Source organism: Alosa alosa, chromosome 23 (assembly GCF_017589495.1).
Source record: "Alosa alosa isolate M-15738 ecotype Scorff River chromosome 23, AALO_Geno_1.1, whole genome shotgun sequence".
Classification (NCBI taxonomy): domain Eukaryota; kingdom Metazoa; phylum Chordata; class Actinopteri; order Clupeiformes; family Clupeidae; genus Alosa; species Alosa alosa.
The window spans coordinates 8,255,476-8,273,833 of record NC_063211.1 but is presented as its reverse complement, the minus strand read 5'-3'; the positions used below and the strand labels follow the sequence as shown (position 1 = coordinate 8,273,833).

Genomic DNA, 18,358 nt, shown 5'->3' with positions numbered 1-18,358 from the left:
GAGATTGAGGCTGACTGTAGGGGCTTCCAGTTTCTCCTGCAGTCACTCTGTCCATCTCTGCTGCACAACTTTTCAGGATTTTCGTAACTTTGACTTTGTAGTGTTTACTCTCAGACAAACAAGAAACGGCAAAGACAAATATTTGTCCTTAGCCAGCTTTTAAAGACCAAAACCTTTTTTTTTTACTTTGACATTTGTTTGAAGCAATCTCACACCAACCATCTGTTTTTCAACCACCTTTTTTTCCCCAAGTGCTTGTTTTTAAACCTGTAGGAGGTCTTATTGTTGCCCTTACCGAGGGAGTTGAAGGACTTGTCCAGCGTGAGACACACCTCAGCTCTGTCTCCTGTCTCGGCGATAACACAGCATCACAACGAGACGAGGATGCGTGCAGAGCTGCCACTGGCGTTCCTGGCCTCCCTGCTCGCTCTCGGCTGGATCGCTGCCGGCGTGGAAGAGCAGACAGACGAGGAGACGGCCAGACGAGCTCTGATTCAGCACAATGACTCGCCTGCCGAGAAAATTACAGGGGTGCAGAGAAGAGAGGCAGAGTGGACTCTGATGGACAGCCCCGCTGTTGAGATGAACGACATCAAACATGCCCTGAGGGCCAAGAGGTCCCCACAGGAGGACCCTGCAGGTGAAGGTCATTACTGTTAAAGTTCATATGCAAATAAGCATCGTGTTCTAGACAGGAGAGCTTTCCTTTAATGCTGGGTAAAGTGAAATTACCATATTGTATGACGTGCAAATGTACAAATATCACACGATTTTACCATCAAACTGCCATAATTGTAATAATAGACTGATCCAATTAGACTCTACAATCTTATTTTGCTTGAAAAAAGGCTGTGCAAATGGTGCGTCTAGTCTTTGTGTTTCCATGACAGTGGTGAGAATCATTGGCAGCGAGCCCTATAAGCACAGCTGCACTCTGTCAGTGAGTCTCCCCATCCAAGGCCTTATCAGTGTGGTCAGAGTGGTCTAGCCCAGTCACACTACACCAGACCGCGCTGAGTTAGCGTCTCCTTCCACCTTGATCTGTTAAAACACGCTCCAACAGGACTAGGGACCCCATTTGGGAAAGAAATCACTGTTGGGTATACTGAAAAAGTGGAATGGAAAACACAGCTGGATGCTATAGACAGGAGTACAGGAATACCACACACACACACACACGCACACACACACGCACGCACACACGCACACACACACACACACACACACACACACACACACGCACACACACACACACACACACACACACACACACACACACACACACACGCACACATGCCCAAAAGAGGTCTCTCTTGCTTCCCCTTCCTCCACCTCCCCTCCTCTCTGTCTTGCTGTAATGAAGGAGTAGGTTGTGGTTTGAAGCTGCGCAGTATAGGAGAACTCCTCAGACCAAACATTTGGTTTGCACTGAAGTGAATACAGCTAGCTAGTGTTTTTGTCTCCAGGCAGAGGATTTCACAATTGTTTGTTGTGGAGATGGATTCCATTTGGAACCATCACTTTTAATTGCACATTTGTTATATACTAGTTCATGGCTTGGTGGAAAAAAAGATTGTAGAAGTTGTGTGAGTAATTGTGTGGTATGTAGGGCATAAGTGATTCATTTGTGAGGTGATTTGTTTTTTATAGGTTGTCTTCTCTTCACAGCAGAGGAAGACATGTATGCCTCACTTTCAGTCACAGTCAAACAAAAATTCCCACTAGTAGTCTTCAGTTCACTTTAAATTCTTATTCTATCAATGCAAACAGCTCTTTCAATTGAGTTCACGAAACAGTATGCAATCTCTCATCCTAGACTTTGTTTCAGTGAAGTTGTTGCACTTTTCGGTTAATCAAATACTGTGCTGTCTTCCGTAAAGCGCACCCTGTGTGGAATTCTCTAAATCATCTGTGTGGTGCAACGTGTTATCTACCCCCCCACCCCCCTCTCCTCAAGCCCACATGTTTAATATGTTGCAGATGTTTCCTTGCACCATTATCAAAGCACTAGAATATAATGAAAACAGTCTGAACGTGTCCAAGACATAAATACTCACTCCTGCTTTTAATGAAGAGAATGCAGAGCATTCTGTTTGTGATTAAAAAATACGGGTCAGATGACATATTTTGGCACTTAGCTGTGGCTAAGCCCAATTCACTTTAAGAGCATGTAACATCGGTGTCTAGGTTTTTTCAAGGCTGCCCAGACTAATACAATTTTCCACAGTGTAAAGCAAGTTAAATTCTCTATAACAAAATAGGGGATGAAACAATGTTATCCAAGAATCACAGGAACCACTTTAGGTAGGGATGGAAAAATAGCTCCCTTGGGAAATGCAGGTGAAAGTAGATTTCTGTTTTATCAGTTGACCTCATTTTTGGACAGAAATGCTCCATGCTTTGAATTTATGCAACCTTTTACTTCCAGTGGAGTTTTTAGTTACAGTGTATACAGTGTGTACAGCGTATTACTTACTTACATAACTATGGTTATATGAACAATGTATAAAGCAGACATGCAATGTGATGTAGCACCTGGCTGATGAAATCTGTATGCTATGTATTAGGCTATATAGCATTCATGATGTTCTTCTTTTCTGCCGCATATAGTTGTAGATTGCTTAGCCTTTGCTTGGCCTGAGCTGAGTGGTTAATTGGCAGGGACTAGCTCTGTCTGAACATGAATGTAAAGCAACGTCAACATGCTCGTCACTGTTTCCAATGTGCCATGAGGGAGCTGCAACAAAAGAATCAGTGTGTTCAGCGTTGTCTCTGCTAAAAAGTGTGTGACTTGTTAGAAGGCAGACAGCATCAGAGGTTTGCTTAAGGCATTGACATGCACTTGAGCTGTTGCCTAATGCAACACAGCCCTGTGCCGAGGTCACTGGCAAGCTGTGCAGTGAGTTACATAAGGCTTCCACGACACATTTATAAAGCTTGAAACACAGAAACGCTCATTCAGTGGTCAGAACTAATGAAGCAAAAAGCAAAATTCAGACAAATAAGTCTTTGGTTCATGTTTAGCTTATAAAGAAAGACACCTGAACATGGAATTAACCAGAAAAAGTTGGAAACACAACATGAAATTACTAAATGGAACGTATGCCACAACATGAAAAATAACAGATATGTTGCAGTGTGCTGTAAACAAAAAGAAACAAAAATCATATGTTTTTTAAAGTGTTGCATTTTCCCTCATCTCTTATTTCAGAAAACCCAAAAGAGTCCAAGCCAAAGAAGCCAAAAGCCCCCAAGCCATCCAAAAAACCTAAAGCACCCAAACCAACCAAGAAACCCAAGGCACCAAAACCCACCAAGAAACCCAAGGCACCTAAACCCACCAAGAAACCAAAACCCACCAAGAAGCCTAAGGCTCCAAAGTCTACTCCAAAATCCAAGCCAAAGGAAGAGAAGGCCACACCAAGGAAACCTACAATGGAGGAGGAAGAGGAGACGCTACTTCGGGAGCTTGGCTGGGGTGATGGTAAGTACAAATTTCAACAGCTGCAGGTGCGCTAACCATTTTGCTCATGTTTGTCAGTCGCATTTCACCGTCACAAAGAAATCAATTATAAGTTCCTCCACAGTTCTTCACCTGTGGGTTTCACCATAGACAATTCAAAATTATTTCACACGGAGGTTGACTGCTTTCTTCAACATGAAAGTTTATTGGTGCAATCATTGCAATTATGTATGAGATTATTGCTAAAAGAGATGCACCCTATAGGCTTCAGGAATTTGATATTTCTTTTTATGGGAATGTCTGCACTAACAAGTCCTGTTGTCATGCGGTTATGAGTAACGATAAATCAAAAGCGTTTGATGTGAGGGATGCCTGTACAACTAAGAAATACTGGTATTGCTGCCACTCTGTTGCATCTGTATTACTGTAATGTGGATTAGGTGCAGCAAGTAACCCAGCACTGTATCGGCCAGCCATTTTAATAAAGACCTATATCGTCTATATTACAGTAGTAGTATATTTTTTGGGTTTTGCTTTTATTCAGATAGAACAGTTAAGAGTGACAGTAAGTGAGTGGGAGAGAAAGATGGTGGGATGACCGTGGATTGCAACTGAGGCCGGATCACTGTGGGTAGTTGTGGATACAGATGCTGTGGCCAGTTGAACCACAGTGCATGGGTGTATCTTTAATGGAACATCTCAGTTTGTATGCCATTCTAAACAGAATGTTATTATGTGACTGACAAGGGCTTTTTTTCCTCCTCTTGTAGTGTTGCCTGTTTCCCCAGAGAACACTGACGGGAGGAAACCTGTGCAACCAGGCCACGGTAAGGACACCTCAGGTCTCTCCAACACTTAAGGATCTCTCTGAAACATCTCCCTTGTTTGAGATAGAAAATATGGAGATGCAGTGATTGGTCATGACTTTTACCATTGGCCTCCCTTTGTGGACGGAACTTTCCAGCCGGATCTGAATCAAGGTCGTAATCATAATATTCTTTGAGGGGGACATGTGGATAGCGGACACAGATAGGTTATTTCCGCAAAATTACGCACTTCCTTCTCTTTTGGCCCTCATTTGATCAGTGTTCTTTTTAAGTTGAACTAGAGTAGTGCTTAACTGCTCGTAAACTCAACTTAACAATGTTAACTAGAATACATTCTTTAAGAAACTATCCAAAAGTCCATTGCTTAGGATCTGTTCCATTCAGCTGTTGATGGGACATTTAATGTTGTAACACTTCATACCAATGCCAACACTTCACTTTAGCAAGGACCTATTTGAAACCTGTTAACATCTACAGTCATTTTATGCTGCCACTGTGGAAACAAACAATATTTTGCTAGATGCGTCAGTAATTGCACGAAGCCAGAAAAAAATGTTTTTGTTGAGAAAAAAAAACTGATTTAGCTACAAAATGTCATAGCTTAGTTTAGGGTGCAGTTAGTTTGGAATATTTGGACATTACTAAAATTTGGCCACAATATTTGGACTTATTTTCTATACCAATTCATACATTTATGTTCATATGATTATGGTATGGCATTATAGAATGGCATGCAAAAATAGTACTATTAGACATTATTCTTTAAAAGAAAACATAAATAAACATATTATCCCATGTGCTCATGAATTTGTAAATATAATATAATGGCCGGAACTGTTTTCCCCTGCATGCACATTTACATTTTAGATTTATTCATTTAGCAGACATCGTTGTCCCAAGTGACTTACATATGTCAACTACTGTATATATTATAAGGGATTACATTGTCCCCGGAGCAACTTGGGGTTAAGTGCCTTGCTCAAGGGCACAATGGGTAGAAGCTGGGAATTGAACCCACAACTTTCAGGCTACTGCATGCTAGCCCAGTTATCAGTGCCCTGCTATGTAAGGAATGAGGCAGGAGGAATCTAAACCACTTTTGAAGCTCACTGCTGGCACTTGAGAGATCAGATGAGAGACAGTGAGTGAGTGAGTGTGCGTGCGTGTGTGTGTGTGTCTGTTTGTGTGTGTCTGTGAGTGTGTGTGTGTGTGTTGGGGAGGGGTGCATGAGTGTCTCCTGGGTCGGGGTCCTCCTTTGATCCTGACTTTGGCCTCTCATTTTCCCCCCATAATTGAAAAGGGTTGAAGGTAGAGATAGTCTGACCCCGCCGATAAAGAAATCCCTCACATAGCAGGGTACTGATAACTGGGACACCCTCTGGAATACATACAGACTTAGATGTCAAAATAATGTGATTATTTTTTAATATATGAATTCATGTTTTTTTAATATGGTATCAGTCTAAGGGAGACAAATGTAAATAGAGGCTTAATCACCTTAAATTCCGATCTGATCTCTCATTGTTCATCCTGTTATGTTAGCATCAAATTGCGTCATAGCACTAGCATCAACATGCTTCAACAGTGCATTGTCTGTCTTTGCTCAATTTGTTCTTAACTATTGTTGAGGAATGTTGATTCTTATCTGAAAAAAATGTGTGCGTGAATAGGAGCTGTGTTCCTCATGAAGGTTCCTTCCTGTATACCTTATAGGTAAAGTGACGCAAGTCCAATGTTCCCTGAGCTCTGTTTTGTTTCAGATGAGGTAACAGAGCCTGACCTACGACCTAAAGGCAAGGAAGAGACAATCACAGAGGATCCAAGCATATATTTACCTATACCAGGTAAACAATAACATGCATGGGCTCTTACAGGGAATGTTGTTAAACTAGATGTACCGCATAGCGGTACAAAATATGACCGCCGCTCAGTCCTGTACATCCGTTCCGCAAAAATAAATCACACTTCAATTTGTCTCCATATTTTACTCCATCCCCCAATCTTGAAACTTTTGTGTATGCTTGTTTGGCATGCCTGAGTGTGTGTGTGCGGCTGCACAGAAAGTAGCCTACTGGTGCTGAAAAGGTGAATAGATTGTAGAATAGCCAAAGAAGATGTAGCATTGTTATAAAACCTTTAAAATCTCTAAACAATCACTAGGGCAGTTCATCACAGTTCATCCATTGCAACTGGATTGATGAAAGGTCACTTACACCTGTAGGCTACATTGTATTTGGGAAAAGCAAAAGGTATCAGCATAATGTTATTTATTTATTTATTTATTTATTTATAAACAAAAACATCTCTGTCAGTTCTGCTGTTGTCCGTTATTGTTCGTGCAAATATAGGCTGATTCATGTTCCCTTGCATTGTGTAACTGAGGTCCATGGCTAGTCTGGCTTTCACCAGACCAAGCTCAATCTTTTAAGAAATCAAAAAATAAATAGCGGGCAGGTCAGGCTGGTTCACCCAGCCTTGTCCATAGGCACCCGATATTGTTTAATTTTCCGATTGAGATATCCACGCTCTGGCTATTCTAAATGCAAAAATGTATCAGGGAGTTATGACAAAACTGTAACTAACAAACTAGATCCTAATAGAAAGCTAATTCCCTAAGCTACAGGTAGGCTTATAAGGTAGGCCTATTTACAACATAAATTGTCAATAGGCTATGCTGGCGACACAAATAAAATCTCCTTTGGAAACCAATGGCTTACGCCTTACAGTATCAAGCGGACTTAAACTGCCATATCGTGCGAAAAGTTTCACGCAGCTCCATGAGTCAATGAAAGCGCGAATGAAGTAGCCACTTCTAAATGGGACCCACTACACAGTAGCTTAAGGTGTGTTGCTAAAGCAGCCATAATGAAATGAAGGTGTCATTGTTTGGATACTTCACACACACGTGCTTTTTAATTTCACAGACTACAACTACCAAGCTGGAATCAAAGCACATCGATTCCCCTCTCACACCCTGCACGCACTTAAAACAAAATAAACAGGCGCCTCAGTCTCCGCATGTATAGGCAAAACTGTATCAGACCCGGTGTAACGTTCAGTAAATCTTCCATTGCACAGAATGATTTTGTAGCACGTGCAACAAATGACAGTCGAAAGATACAATTACAGTGCTGCTATCAATTTGCTTGGTATAACCGCATTTATAGTTTTCTACAAATGCAATCAATCAAATTGGCCTCCATCACTCAACCAACGCTAACAGTAACATTACCTAGGTCCTTATTGATATGTAAGGGATAATGTATAGAACGCTGGTCTTTATTGGGAAAATAAGTCCCGCCCTGAAGGGACTTACTTTTCCAATAAAGACCAGCGTTCTATACATTATCCCGCTTATTACACGGCTACTTGCCAAAACGAAACAATAAACTCTCCACGATGTGACTCTTTAGGCTAGGCTATAGCCTTTGTTACCGTTTCATCGTGGCTTTTGGTGAGAAACAAATAGTTTGCAACAGCACATGCTGAACTTGAATCAAACATTCTTTAGAACACAGCTGATCAACCGTCTGCTTTCACTTTTGAATAAAGTTCCAGTCCTTGCATAGTGATATGAAAGCCGTGAAATAGAAGCACAAAGCCCATTTTCCTTGACAGCGGTCTGTTATACTTAGCAACGGTCTGTTATTGAGAATTAGCAGACCGCCGAACGTTGGGAAGGCCCATTCAAGTGAATGGAGCATTCTGCAGCACTCTGAAGATCCGTGTAGTAATATAAGATTAACGTACCTTCAGTAAAAACCAAGCATGTCCGATAAACATCCTCAGATTTATTTCGGCTTCAAAACTACAGTCCTTGTAGGAAGCGTCCAATGTTTTTCCAACCCATTTTTAACTTCCAACAAAATTACGTCTCACTGCAACAATGCGCCATCTAGTGGACAAACGACTACTTATCGCCAATACTGGTAATGCAGCCATGATGATGGCTTTCTTTTAATCCTACTGAATTTGTAATTTATATATATATATATGTGGGTGCCTGTGTGTGTGCATGTGTATATGTGTGCACCGCCATCTACAGGCCAATGAGTGTACAGTCACTAAATGTACACATAACCTAATTTTTTTTAGACCCCCCCCATGGATGAAATTCTACGAAACTTGGCATACCCCCAGAGAATGCCAGGTCAATCATACACATAAAATGTGGTGCAGTTCTGAATATCTTAACTGAAGATAGGGGCGATTAAAGCAGAATAATATTGCATTTTAATTTTTACCGGGGGGGTGCAAATCACAAATGAGTGATTATGGGCCAGATTGATGTGGGCCCTTGAGACCAACATACCATAAAAGATTCTTCATCCTCAGTGCCACGGTTCAGGTAGTTATTTAGGAAAAAACTGCTTTTTTGCGGGTTCGGGGGCCCAGCACGGGGAGTGGCCCCGGGGACTAAAACAAAAATTTTTTCCGTAAAAGTCTTATTGGGGCTACATACCCACCAAATTTCATGTGCCCGGTGGTTCGATGTCCCGGTATCGTTGACCAAAAAATTCAGGAAGTAGATGACGGGAAAAAAAAAAAAAAACTTTGAAAAAACTATATGATAAGCTTTGTTAGCTTGGGCATAGGGCGGTCATAATTTGATCTAAAAGAGGGCACACTGTTTGAGCACTTCAAGATCAGTTTATCAGTAGGCATGCATTTGTTAAAAGTCAATAGTTGACAATATATGTATAATTTATTGGATAACGTTTCGGCCATGAGGCCTTCTTTAGATCAATAGTTAAGTCAACAGTTAAGGAGACTATCAATGGTTATGACTGATGCTGTGTGCTCTAACTGCAGAATTGCTATTGAAAATGATGATGTGCTGTATCTTATCCCTGTAACACACATATTCATCATGTCTTCCCACTAGAAGAGACAGTAGCCCCATCAGTTGCTATCCCTTGGTATGAGGAATACGACTATGTTGACCGTATGTGCTCAAACACTTTAATTCAATCATATAAAATCATACCTACAATTTTCATGATTATATAGCATTTTTTGAAAGTGTTTTTGATTTGCTTTCTCTCATTTCAACAGTGGCTACAAAGAAGCTGGAGGAGGAGATGGAGAGGGCACGGAAGGAGAAGGAGGAAAGAGGTTTTAAATCACTTTTTTTTTTTTTAAATATATTTTTTGGGCTTTTATGCCTTTAGATAGAATTAGATAGGATAGTGGAGATTGACAGGAAGTGAGTGGGAGAGAGAGTCGGGGTGGGATCCGGAAAGGACCACGGGCGGGAATCGAACCTGGGTCACCGGCGTACGGTGCAGGTGCCCCAGCCAGCGGGCCTTAAATCACTTTTAAATCCTTCTGTCAGCCAGCAAAAGAAAAAGCCTTAGCGCCACACTTCTTTTTATGGCTCCCATAACTGCACCTTGAGTGGTTTCCCTCTATTCTTCAGAGGGTGCCTGAGTCATTGTGAAGCTCTGTGGCCATGGTCATTTGGAGGCTCACATTATGGGCTGGCCTGTCACGCTGGGGCCACATGGCGCTGTGTGCTTTGTTTATACAGCATACAGTGGGAGAAACACTGGGTTAGAGAGCTGAGTGAGGAGAGATTTAACGGGTCAGAACTGACCCACTGGGATGTGGACGGACTGGTTGTGTGGGACCTAGAGGAAGCTGGAGGAAATATCTGGTTTGGTGGAGCTCCCGACGGAGATTGGAGAGAAAGGAGCTGGCTTGAGGTTGTGGGGTGGGGGTAGTGGATGTGCTCCACTTGCACGGCCAAATAGGAGGGAAAAGGGGGGAAAGGAACAGAAGTTTAAAAAAACAGCTGTTTCCATGTAGCGATTCCGAAAACCTTAGAAAGCCGAATATATTTGGGGGGCCACCTTGGCGCTGTTCTGATTTTTCTTTTAATTTTACAACTGTTAAGAGGACCATATACTGTTACTATTTTACCTCCATATCTTACTCTACAAGTAAGTTTTATAGACAGTCTATGTTATTTCTTCAATATTTCCAACACTCTGTTCCATAATGATATACAATTGCACAAGACTATGTGGCATCTATAGCCTTTATTTGTTGTTTTTGGAATGTTAAGCATTTTTTTTATTATTATTATTTGTTGTGCATTTAACCGGAAATGAGATCATGGAAATGGTCCGCATATTAAAAGTGTTATGCTGTGTGGAGACATGCAAACCATAAAAGCTCAATTTCCTTCTTTCTTTCTCTCTCTCTCTCTCTCTCTCTCTGCACACCAGCTGAAAGGGAGAAGAAGAAGTGGGAGGAGGAGGAAGAGGAGAGAAGAAAGCAGACCCCCGTCTATGTCGAACCAAAGAGTAATGCTCTTAAAATGTCTAATGGCCTCTTTTTATCTTTACTGCTGTATGCCCCTTCCTTCTTTTCCAAACATAGCAACCAGGGCCCTTTCCCTTTAACAGAAATCCACTGACCCACTTTGCACATACCTTCGGATATACCATTCTCTGCTCTAAGAACTTTTAGCAGTATGTTACTCAACTCTCCAGCAGTTTGGCTTGAGAAATGTTCATTTGTTCCTTTGAACAAAAGGAATCCTTTTTTAGAGAATTCCGCAGGACACTGGAGAACCCAAGCAACACAACTCCATGTTTATTTTCCACTAGCAGAGGAGCTTTTGGATAAGATTACGGGACTTGGAGATTTACCACAGAGAGTTTCTGGAACAAGCTGACTCACAACTGGCTCCCATTCCAGTCTTCTCTCTGCTGTGACTTTAACTCACATTGCTTCAACAGCAAACTCAAACCAGTTTCTTGTTTTCATGATTGCATAAGGAGTGTTACAGCACAACAAATCTATATGCAAACATCGATACATCTATGTTACACTGATTAATGCCTTCACACATATAGAACACAAGAAACAAAAAATCTATGAAGATGAGTGTTAAGTGAACAACATCTGACACGTCTACTAAGAAAATGTGTCGCACTAATGCCAGTGTCTCTTCTTCACACCCCAGAATGCCCTCCTCTTGGCATGGAGTCACATAAAGTGGAGGACGATCAGATCTTGGCCTCTTCCATGTCACACTATGGCTTTAACGCCCAGAGAGGCCGCCTCAATATGCAGGTTTGTCAGATTTCTCACAGAACAATAAATCCTCTGTGCTGACGCACTGACAAAACACAGTTCACAATGACTGACACATCTATATACTGTGGTTTTTGGTCTGTGGTTTACTGTGGTTAGGTAAGACACAGCCCAAGGATGTGCATGTTGTGCCATTCTCCGTGTACAGCAATTCCATTTGCGTCAACCACATAGCACAGCTTGTTATTGTATGGGCGTTTGTTGTCTTTGAAGAGGTCAGGCAATGATGAGGAGGACACTCCATATGGCGGAGCGTGGTGTGCCGACCCTGATGAGAAGCAGCACTGGATTCAGATGGACGCCAGAAGGGAGGTGGAGTTCACAGGGGTCATCACGCAGGGCAGGAACTCTGACCTTCAGTAAGGACTCACTCTTTTTTATCTGCGCTGAATATTCCGATGTCAGAGCAGTATGGCAAACCATTATTTTACCCTGACTGAAACAGGGCATCCAGCGGCCATCATAAAAATCTGGATTTAATGCCGTCCAATTTATCTGATTGAAATTCTTTATACGACTTCTTGTGAGACATTTTTTCCCTCCCTTTTCCATTTAGTGAGGATTTTGTTTCCGCCTACTTTGTGGCCTTCAGCAATGATACTCGGGAATGGACAGTGCTTCATGATGGCTATGCGGAATGGGTGAGCTTAGAAACCATTCATCTGAGTAATCCAGTGATGTGGGCCAGTCTCAATATGATAACCACAACATTTCTAGGTTATGTCCAGTGGTGTAGACTACGCAGTAGCCTGTACCCACTTCAAAAGCATCACCATCTCAGTATACCCACTTAAAATAGGCAAGGATAGGTATTTGGGGGTTAATCACAGTATACCCTAGCCTGGTCATCTTGAGGGGCGGTACCAAGCATGCATTTGAAAATATCACTGCACGCAATTGGATAACACTTCGACCAATGTTTACTGACCGATTCTGGACGTCGACGCAATTGGATAACAATACGACCAATGTATCCAGACTTCGACGTCGCAGCGCTGTCATCATCTGTTTAGCTCGTCTCTGGCCCGCCTATATCAGACACACCGATGTGATTGGTGCAGCTTGGGTCCATGGGCATAGGTAATGAGTATCATTACTCATCGCCAGACTCAATCGCTGAGCAAAGAGAACCCTGGATTTCCAGGTTAAGTATAGACCCTTTCAAGAGAGTTCCATTATCAGCATCATAGTTGGCCCCACAAGACTTCCTTTTTAACATTCCATATGTAATCTTAATGCAGAGGAAGTAGATTGGGGCCCAAATAGAACATTCAAGCATTGTTTTTGTTTTTATTGTTGAAAGGGTCTATACCCACTACAGCTAACTAGACTACGTCACAGTAGGCTATACCCACTACAGCTAACTAGACTACGTCAGTATACCCACCTACAGCTAACTAGACTACATCACAGTATACCCACTACAGCTAACTAGACTACATCACAGTATACCCACAGCTAACTAGACTACCGTACATCACAGTATACCCACTAGCTAACTAGACCACCACTGGTAATGTCTGTCATCTGTCATTTCTCTTTTCATGTATTCACAGTACAATTTTCAGTAAAGGAGTGTTATGACTGGATTTGTCACTGTGCAGAACTCAGTACTCAGAGTTCTTCACTTACAAAGAATACTCCAGAACAATGCTCCTTCAGGAAGCCAAAAGTTGATCCCCCTCTCTCCCCTCAAAGCTTTTCTACGGGAATGTGGATAAAGACACCCCAGTGTTGACTCAATTCGCCTGGCCTGTGGTGGCTCGCTACATCCGCATCTTACCACAAAGCTGGAATGGCAGCCTGTGCATGCGCATAGAGGTGATGGGCTGTCCTTTACCCAGTAAGAACTGCTGCTTTCGACTCTTTTCGAAAATGGGATAATATAGAAATATCCTTTTTTCAATACCTTCATGTTGCAAATACATTGTAAATACATATGATGTAGTTAAAGCATAACAGAGCATCTTAGGAGTTAAGAAACGTGGTGTTTTCCTACAGAAAGCTACACCAGTGAGAATGAGGTTGTCCGCACAGATGACTTGGACTTCAGACACCACAACTACAAGGAGATGAGGCAGGTAAGACCATCATTCCCACAAGTCTTCACAAGCGAAAACCTACCATATCACCCAGGAAAACCTGGGATATATGGAGCATTATCTTTGGGAGTGGGCTATAAATATAGTGTCTATGAACATTTATTTTCCACTTCACATGATATCTGTCTCCTCCTCCTTGCAGATGATGAAAGTGGTAAATGAAGAGTGTCCCAACATCACAAGAATTTATAACATTGGCAAGAGCTCCCAGGGCCTGAAAATGTACGCGATGGAGATCACAGACAACCCTGGGGACCACGAAACAGGTTTTCAGCAGCCACATGATAAAGCAACAGATCTCATAAGCCTAACCCTGAGATGTGATTGTGATTAAAATGATGATTGATGAATGTCTCTTTCTCTCTCTGTCTCTATTCACCTACAGGTGAACCTGAGTTTCGCTACACAGCCGGTCTCCATGGAAATGAAGTTCTGGGCCGGGAGCTGATCCTACTGCTAATGCAGTTCCTCTGCAAAGAGTATAACGATGACAACCCCAGAGTGCGCCGCCTAGTGGAGGGAGTGCGCATTCATCTGGTGCCCTCACTCAACCCTGATGCCTATGAGCTGGCCTATGAGATGGTAGGTTCTATTTGAGACATAAGGTCTGGCTACAAAAAAACTGGTTAAACATACTGGTGGCAAAGACAATGTTGTGGCCACATAATGTTCTAATATCAATTGGACCATGAGTGCTTTTGAAAATACTCTGCAGAAATGACATGTTTCTGATTATGTTGGTCCTTTAAATGTATTAGGGTATATCTTTCTTCTCCTCAGGGTTCTGAGATGGGTAACTGGGCCTTAGGGCACTGGACAGATGAAGGGTATGACATCTTTCAGAACTTTCCAGACCTTAATAGTGTTCTGTGGGGGGCTGAGGACCGAGGCTGGGTTCCTCGCATTGTGCCCAATCACCACATTCCACTACCAGAGAACTTCCTCTCATCCAATGGTTCGGTAGGTATGAACAACAGCACAGCTGATCATGAAAATGAACTTGAAAACAGTTTTCAGCACTTTACCTGCTTTACCACAGCAAAAGTCATATCCTATTTGCAGGATTGCTTGTGATACTGTAGTTATCCTTTGCATATCTCAATGGATTTCTTGGATCTCTGTCTAATACTAATATTCTCTAATATATAATAATTGTCTGTATTATTAGTAAGTATGTAAGTAAGTAAGTTTAATTTAATTAGACCAAAGTGCTTCACACAGAAATAAAAGAAAATAAATAAAAGAGAAACTCACCAAACACACACACAAACACACAGTATTACAAACAAAGACATTACAATTTACTGTCCTCCAAACCCAACTTCAGGATCAGCAGTTGCCAAATGCCTAATGGAAAAAGTGTCTCTTAAGCCTACATTTAAAAGCAGTCAGGGTTGGTACATTTCTGAGGTCCATTGGGAGAGAATAAAGTCTTGGTGCAACCACGGCAAATGTACGGTCTCCTCTTTGAGTCGTGACTGTGGGATAATCAGAAGTGATTGGGATGCAGACCTAAAAGACCTTGAGGGAGTGTATGGATTCTGCATACCAGCAGCAACATATGAGGAAACAATACCATTAAAAAAAAAAGATCGATCCCAATGCCCCAGTGCCGTGACGGGGACACTGCACTGTAGGAGATGCCGTCCTTCGGATGAGACGTTAAACCGAGGTCCTGACTCACTGTGGTCATTAAAGATCCCATGGCACTTATCGCAAAGAGTAGGGGGGTTCCCGTGTCCTGGCTAAATTCCCAACCTGGCTCATTCAATCTGGCCCCCTAATCATCCCTCCACTGTAATTGGCTCATTCACTCCCTCACTCTCCACCTCAAGCTGGTGTGTGGTGAGCCGCTCTGGCGATAATGGCTGCCCGCATCACCCAGGTGGGTGCTACACATTGGTGGTGGTTACTAGTGAGGTACCCCCATCCATGTGATGCGCTTTGAGTATCGAGAAAAGCGCTATATAAATGTAATGTGTTGTTGTTGTTGTAAGGGTATTAGAGACATTATAATATCATACATATTCATAACAGCATGTCCACACCTTCCCAGGCAGCTGTGGAGACCCGTGCCATCATTTCTTGGATGGAACGGACCCCTTTCGTGCTGGGAGCAAACTTTCAGGGTGGGGAGAAGATTGTGACCTACCCCTATGACATGCAGCGCCCCCCTAGGATCTTCGGCAGAGGAGGACGACGGCAACCAACCGTCGACCACGAGATGAGCGAGGAAACATGGGCGCGCATACAAAGGCAGAACGAGGGCGCATGGAGAGAGACGGCAGACGAGAACATGTTCCGCTGGCTGGCCATGACCTACGCCCACAGCCACCTGACCATGACCGAGACGCAGCGCGGGTCCTGCCACACAGATGACATCACTGGTGGACAGGGCTTCATCAACCTTGCCAGCTGGAAGCCCATCGTGGGCAGTGAGGCAGTGAGTTTCGGGGGCAGTGGGTTTCGGGGGCAGTGGGTTGTAAAAATGTGACACAGAGAATAAAGCAGGGAACAAAATGGGACAACAAGTAAAGACTTGATTGTCACATTGTCTTAATGTACCTTAGTCATCGTTTATGTCATTGTTGTTGGAAATACTTTGATTCGTTTTTTTGCAGGCATGAATGACTTCAGCTACCTGCACACCAACTGCTTTGAGATTTCTGTTTTCCTGGGCTGTGATAAATTCCCCCATGAGAGTGAGCTGCCCCAGGAATGGGAGAATAACAGAGAGTCTCTTCTGGCCTTCATAGAGCAGGTAAACAAATATAAGCCACCACATACAATTTAAATTAAATTGCACTACTCCTACTAATACATGCATTTCCATAATGCATGTAATTTCACTACAAAACAATTATATCAACCTAATTAATCAGTTTACATTTGAAACATTGTGATCAAATGAGACAAATCAGTCTCTAGGCCCATGGTATTATATTTGATATGAATCCTATGCTTGTTATTTTTAGATGCCTACACTTCCTTCTTAGGACTTAATTCAGTTACAGTCTTGATTTATTACGACAGACAGGATGGTTCAGTTGAACTGTTGGCTGAATTCTTATAGGAAGCACTGTCACCAGAGAGATACTAATCAGCATACATAACCTAAAATGACCCCAATGATAACACAGACTGATGCAGACCAAGAATGTGTCTATGGTATGCAAAAGAATGTGTCTATATGTAAATGTACTGTATTTTCACAACATGATTTCCTTGCCCAGGTACACCGAGGCATAAAGGGAATGGTGCGAGACATGAGGGGAAACCCCATAGGAAATGCTACTATTTCAGTGGAAGGCATCAAGCATGACATAAAGACAGGTAGGCCTGCTATCTGAGCTTTATCTCTCAGCAACAGAATATGTCAGCAATATGAACAAAATTTGTCACCCGGTAATTAACATGTCCATATATGTGAGGTTTTTCTGAGTCAAAACAACTCCAATGCAAAAAATAAAGGGCACCTTGTTAACTGACAGTATTCAGCTCAAGTTAGTTTAATCAAGGAAATAAGGCTCATTTTCTTTGGTTTTTAGGTCTGGTTATTGTGGTCATTTTGTTTTGCTGAATGAAGCCATTTTATTTGCACTAAAAAGGCAAAAGCTCCAGTTAACTTGCAACAATGGTTAAGAATGATAAAAATAAATCTTGATGAGCTTAAAGGCCTAAGAAATTCTACCCTAAGCCTTGTAGAATTGTGACTTCATACACACACATCCTGATTATTTGGTGTTGTTACTATCTTCCACACTATAGCTTCCACGGGAGACTACTGGCGGCTGTTGAACCCAGGTGAGTACCGCGTGACAGCACGGGCCGACGGCTACACCCAGCAGACGCGTCTCTGCATGGTGGGGTATGAGAAGTCTGCCACCCCCTGCAGCTTCTCTCTGCCCAAATCCAACTGGGACCGCATCAAGCAGATCATGAAGACCAACGGCAATAGGCCCATTCTGATACCTAAGCCAGCAGCTAAGCCAACAGTAAGTACAGACGCCAGTCAGGGCAACAGCAGGGTCACAGGGGCCAACGATGTGGGACCCGCTCCCACACAGAGCGAGCGTCTCCGTCGGCTGCGCATCATGCGTCTGCGCAGGCTGCGTCAGCAGAGACTGGGGGGTGCCGGCAGGAACATAGCACGCACCACCACCACAACAACAACCACCACCACCACCACCACGCTACCACCGACCACCACTGAACCAGTAACAGAGACCACCACATCCTGGTTCGACTCTTGGTATGACCTGGACAGCAGTTCAACAACACCCACTCCCATTGAGACAGAACTCTTTGAGCCTGAAGCCATTGATGACACCTTTGAGTATACTATAGATGAGTATTAGGCTAAGTCAGTCTAATAATGTAATTTCTTTCCACTAGTGTCTAGCACAAAGTACTCTCTAATACTGTATTAGTTAAGTATTAAAGAGCTTAAAGAAAATGTTCTCTCTGCTGCGCAAAGAGGTTCAAGTACAGACATGGAGTAACTTAAAGGTGGGAGGGGCTGTTTTTATCGTTCAAGATATGCCTGAATCAGTTGACACATTTGACTTCCTTTGCTTTTCACTCTAACAAATGTATAGGGTCTACCCAAAACTGTAATGTTTTCAATGTGTGTATGTCTGTTTCCCATGGGCATTTATTTTTTTCAAATAAATACACAAAAAGAAAAGTGTTTAGTCTCCAGTCTTTCATGTTGCCTAGGTATAGCCCATAGACATGTATAGCCTGCCTTTATTGTACCCCAAAAAAAAAAAAAAAAAAAAAAAAAAAAAACAATATTCACATTTGTCTACAAGCAATATCTCTTTGATATGATAAACTGATTAAACCTAGTACTACAAACT

General features: G+C 42.5%; 1 protein-coding gene across 2 annotated transcripts; it reads left to right on the top strand.

The window, feature by feature from the left end:
- On the top strand, positions 1–18,183 carry aebp1a (AE binding protein 1a). Of its 2 annotated transcripts, none has more exons than XM_048234252.1 (19): positions 1–640; positions 3,212–3,484; positions 4,234–4,290; positions 6,051–6,134; positions 9,176–9,235; positions 9,346–9,405; positions 10,521–10,598; positions 11,264–11,373; positions 11,608–11,753; positions 11,951–12,035; positions 13,093–13,237; positions 13,396–13,475; positions 13,639–13,762; positions 13,882–14,078; positions 14,277–14,456; positions 15,553–15,931; positions 16,118–16,257; positions 16,730–16,829; positions 17,265–18,183. In XM_048234252.1, exons 1-19 carry the CDS (start codon positions 385–387, stop codon positions 17,852–17,854), a joined length of 3,144 nt encoding a protein of 1,047 aa, XP_048090209.1. In that variant the 5' UTR covers positions 1–384; the 3' UTR covers positions 17,855–18,183. The 2 variants fall into 2 exon arrangements, with proteins under 2 accessions (XP_048090209.1, XP_048090208.1); XM_048234251.1 differs by having other exon boundaries at positions 1–646.
- Positions 18,184–18,358: the final 175 nt, after the last annotated feature.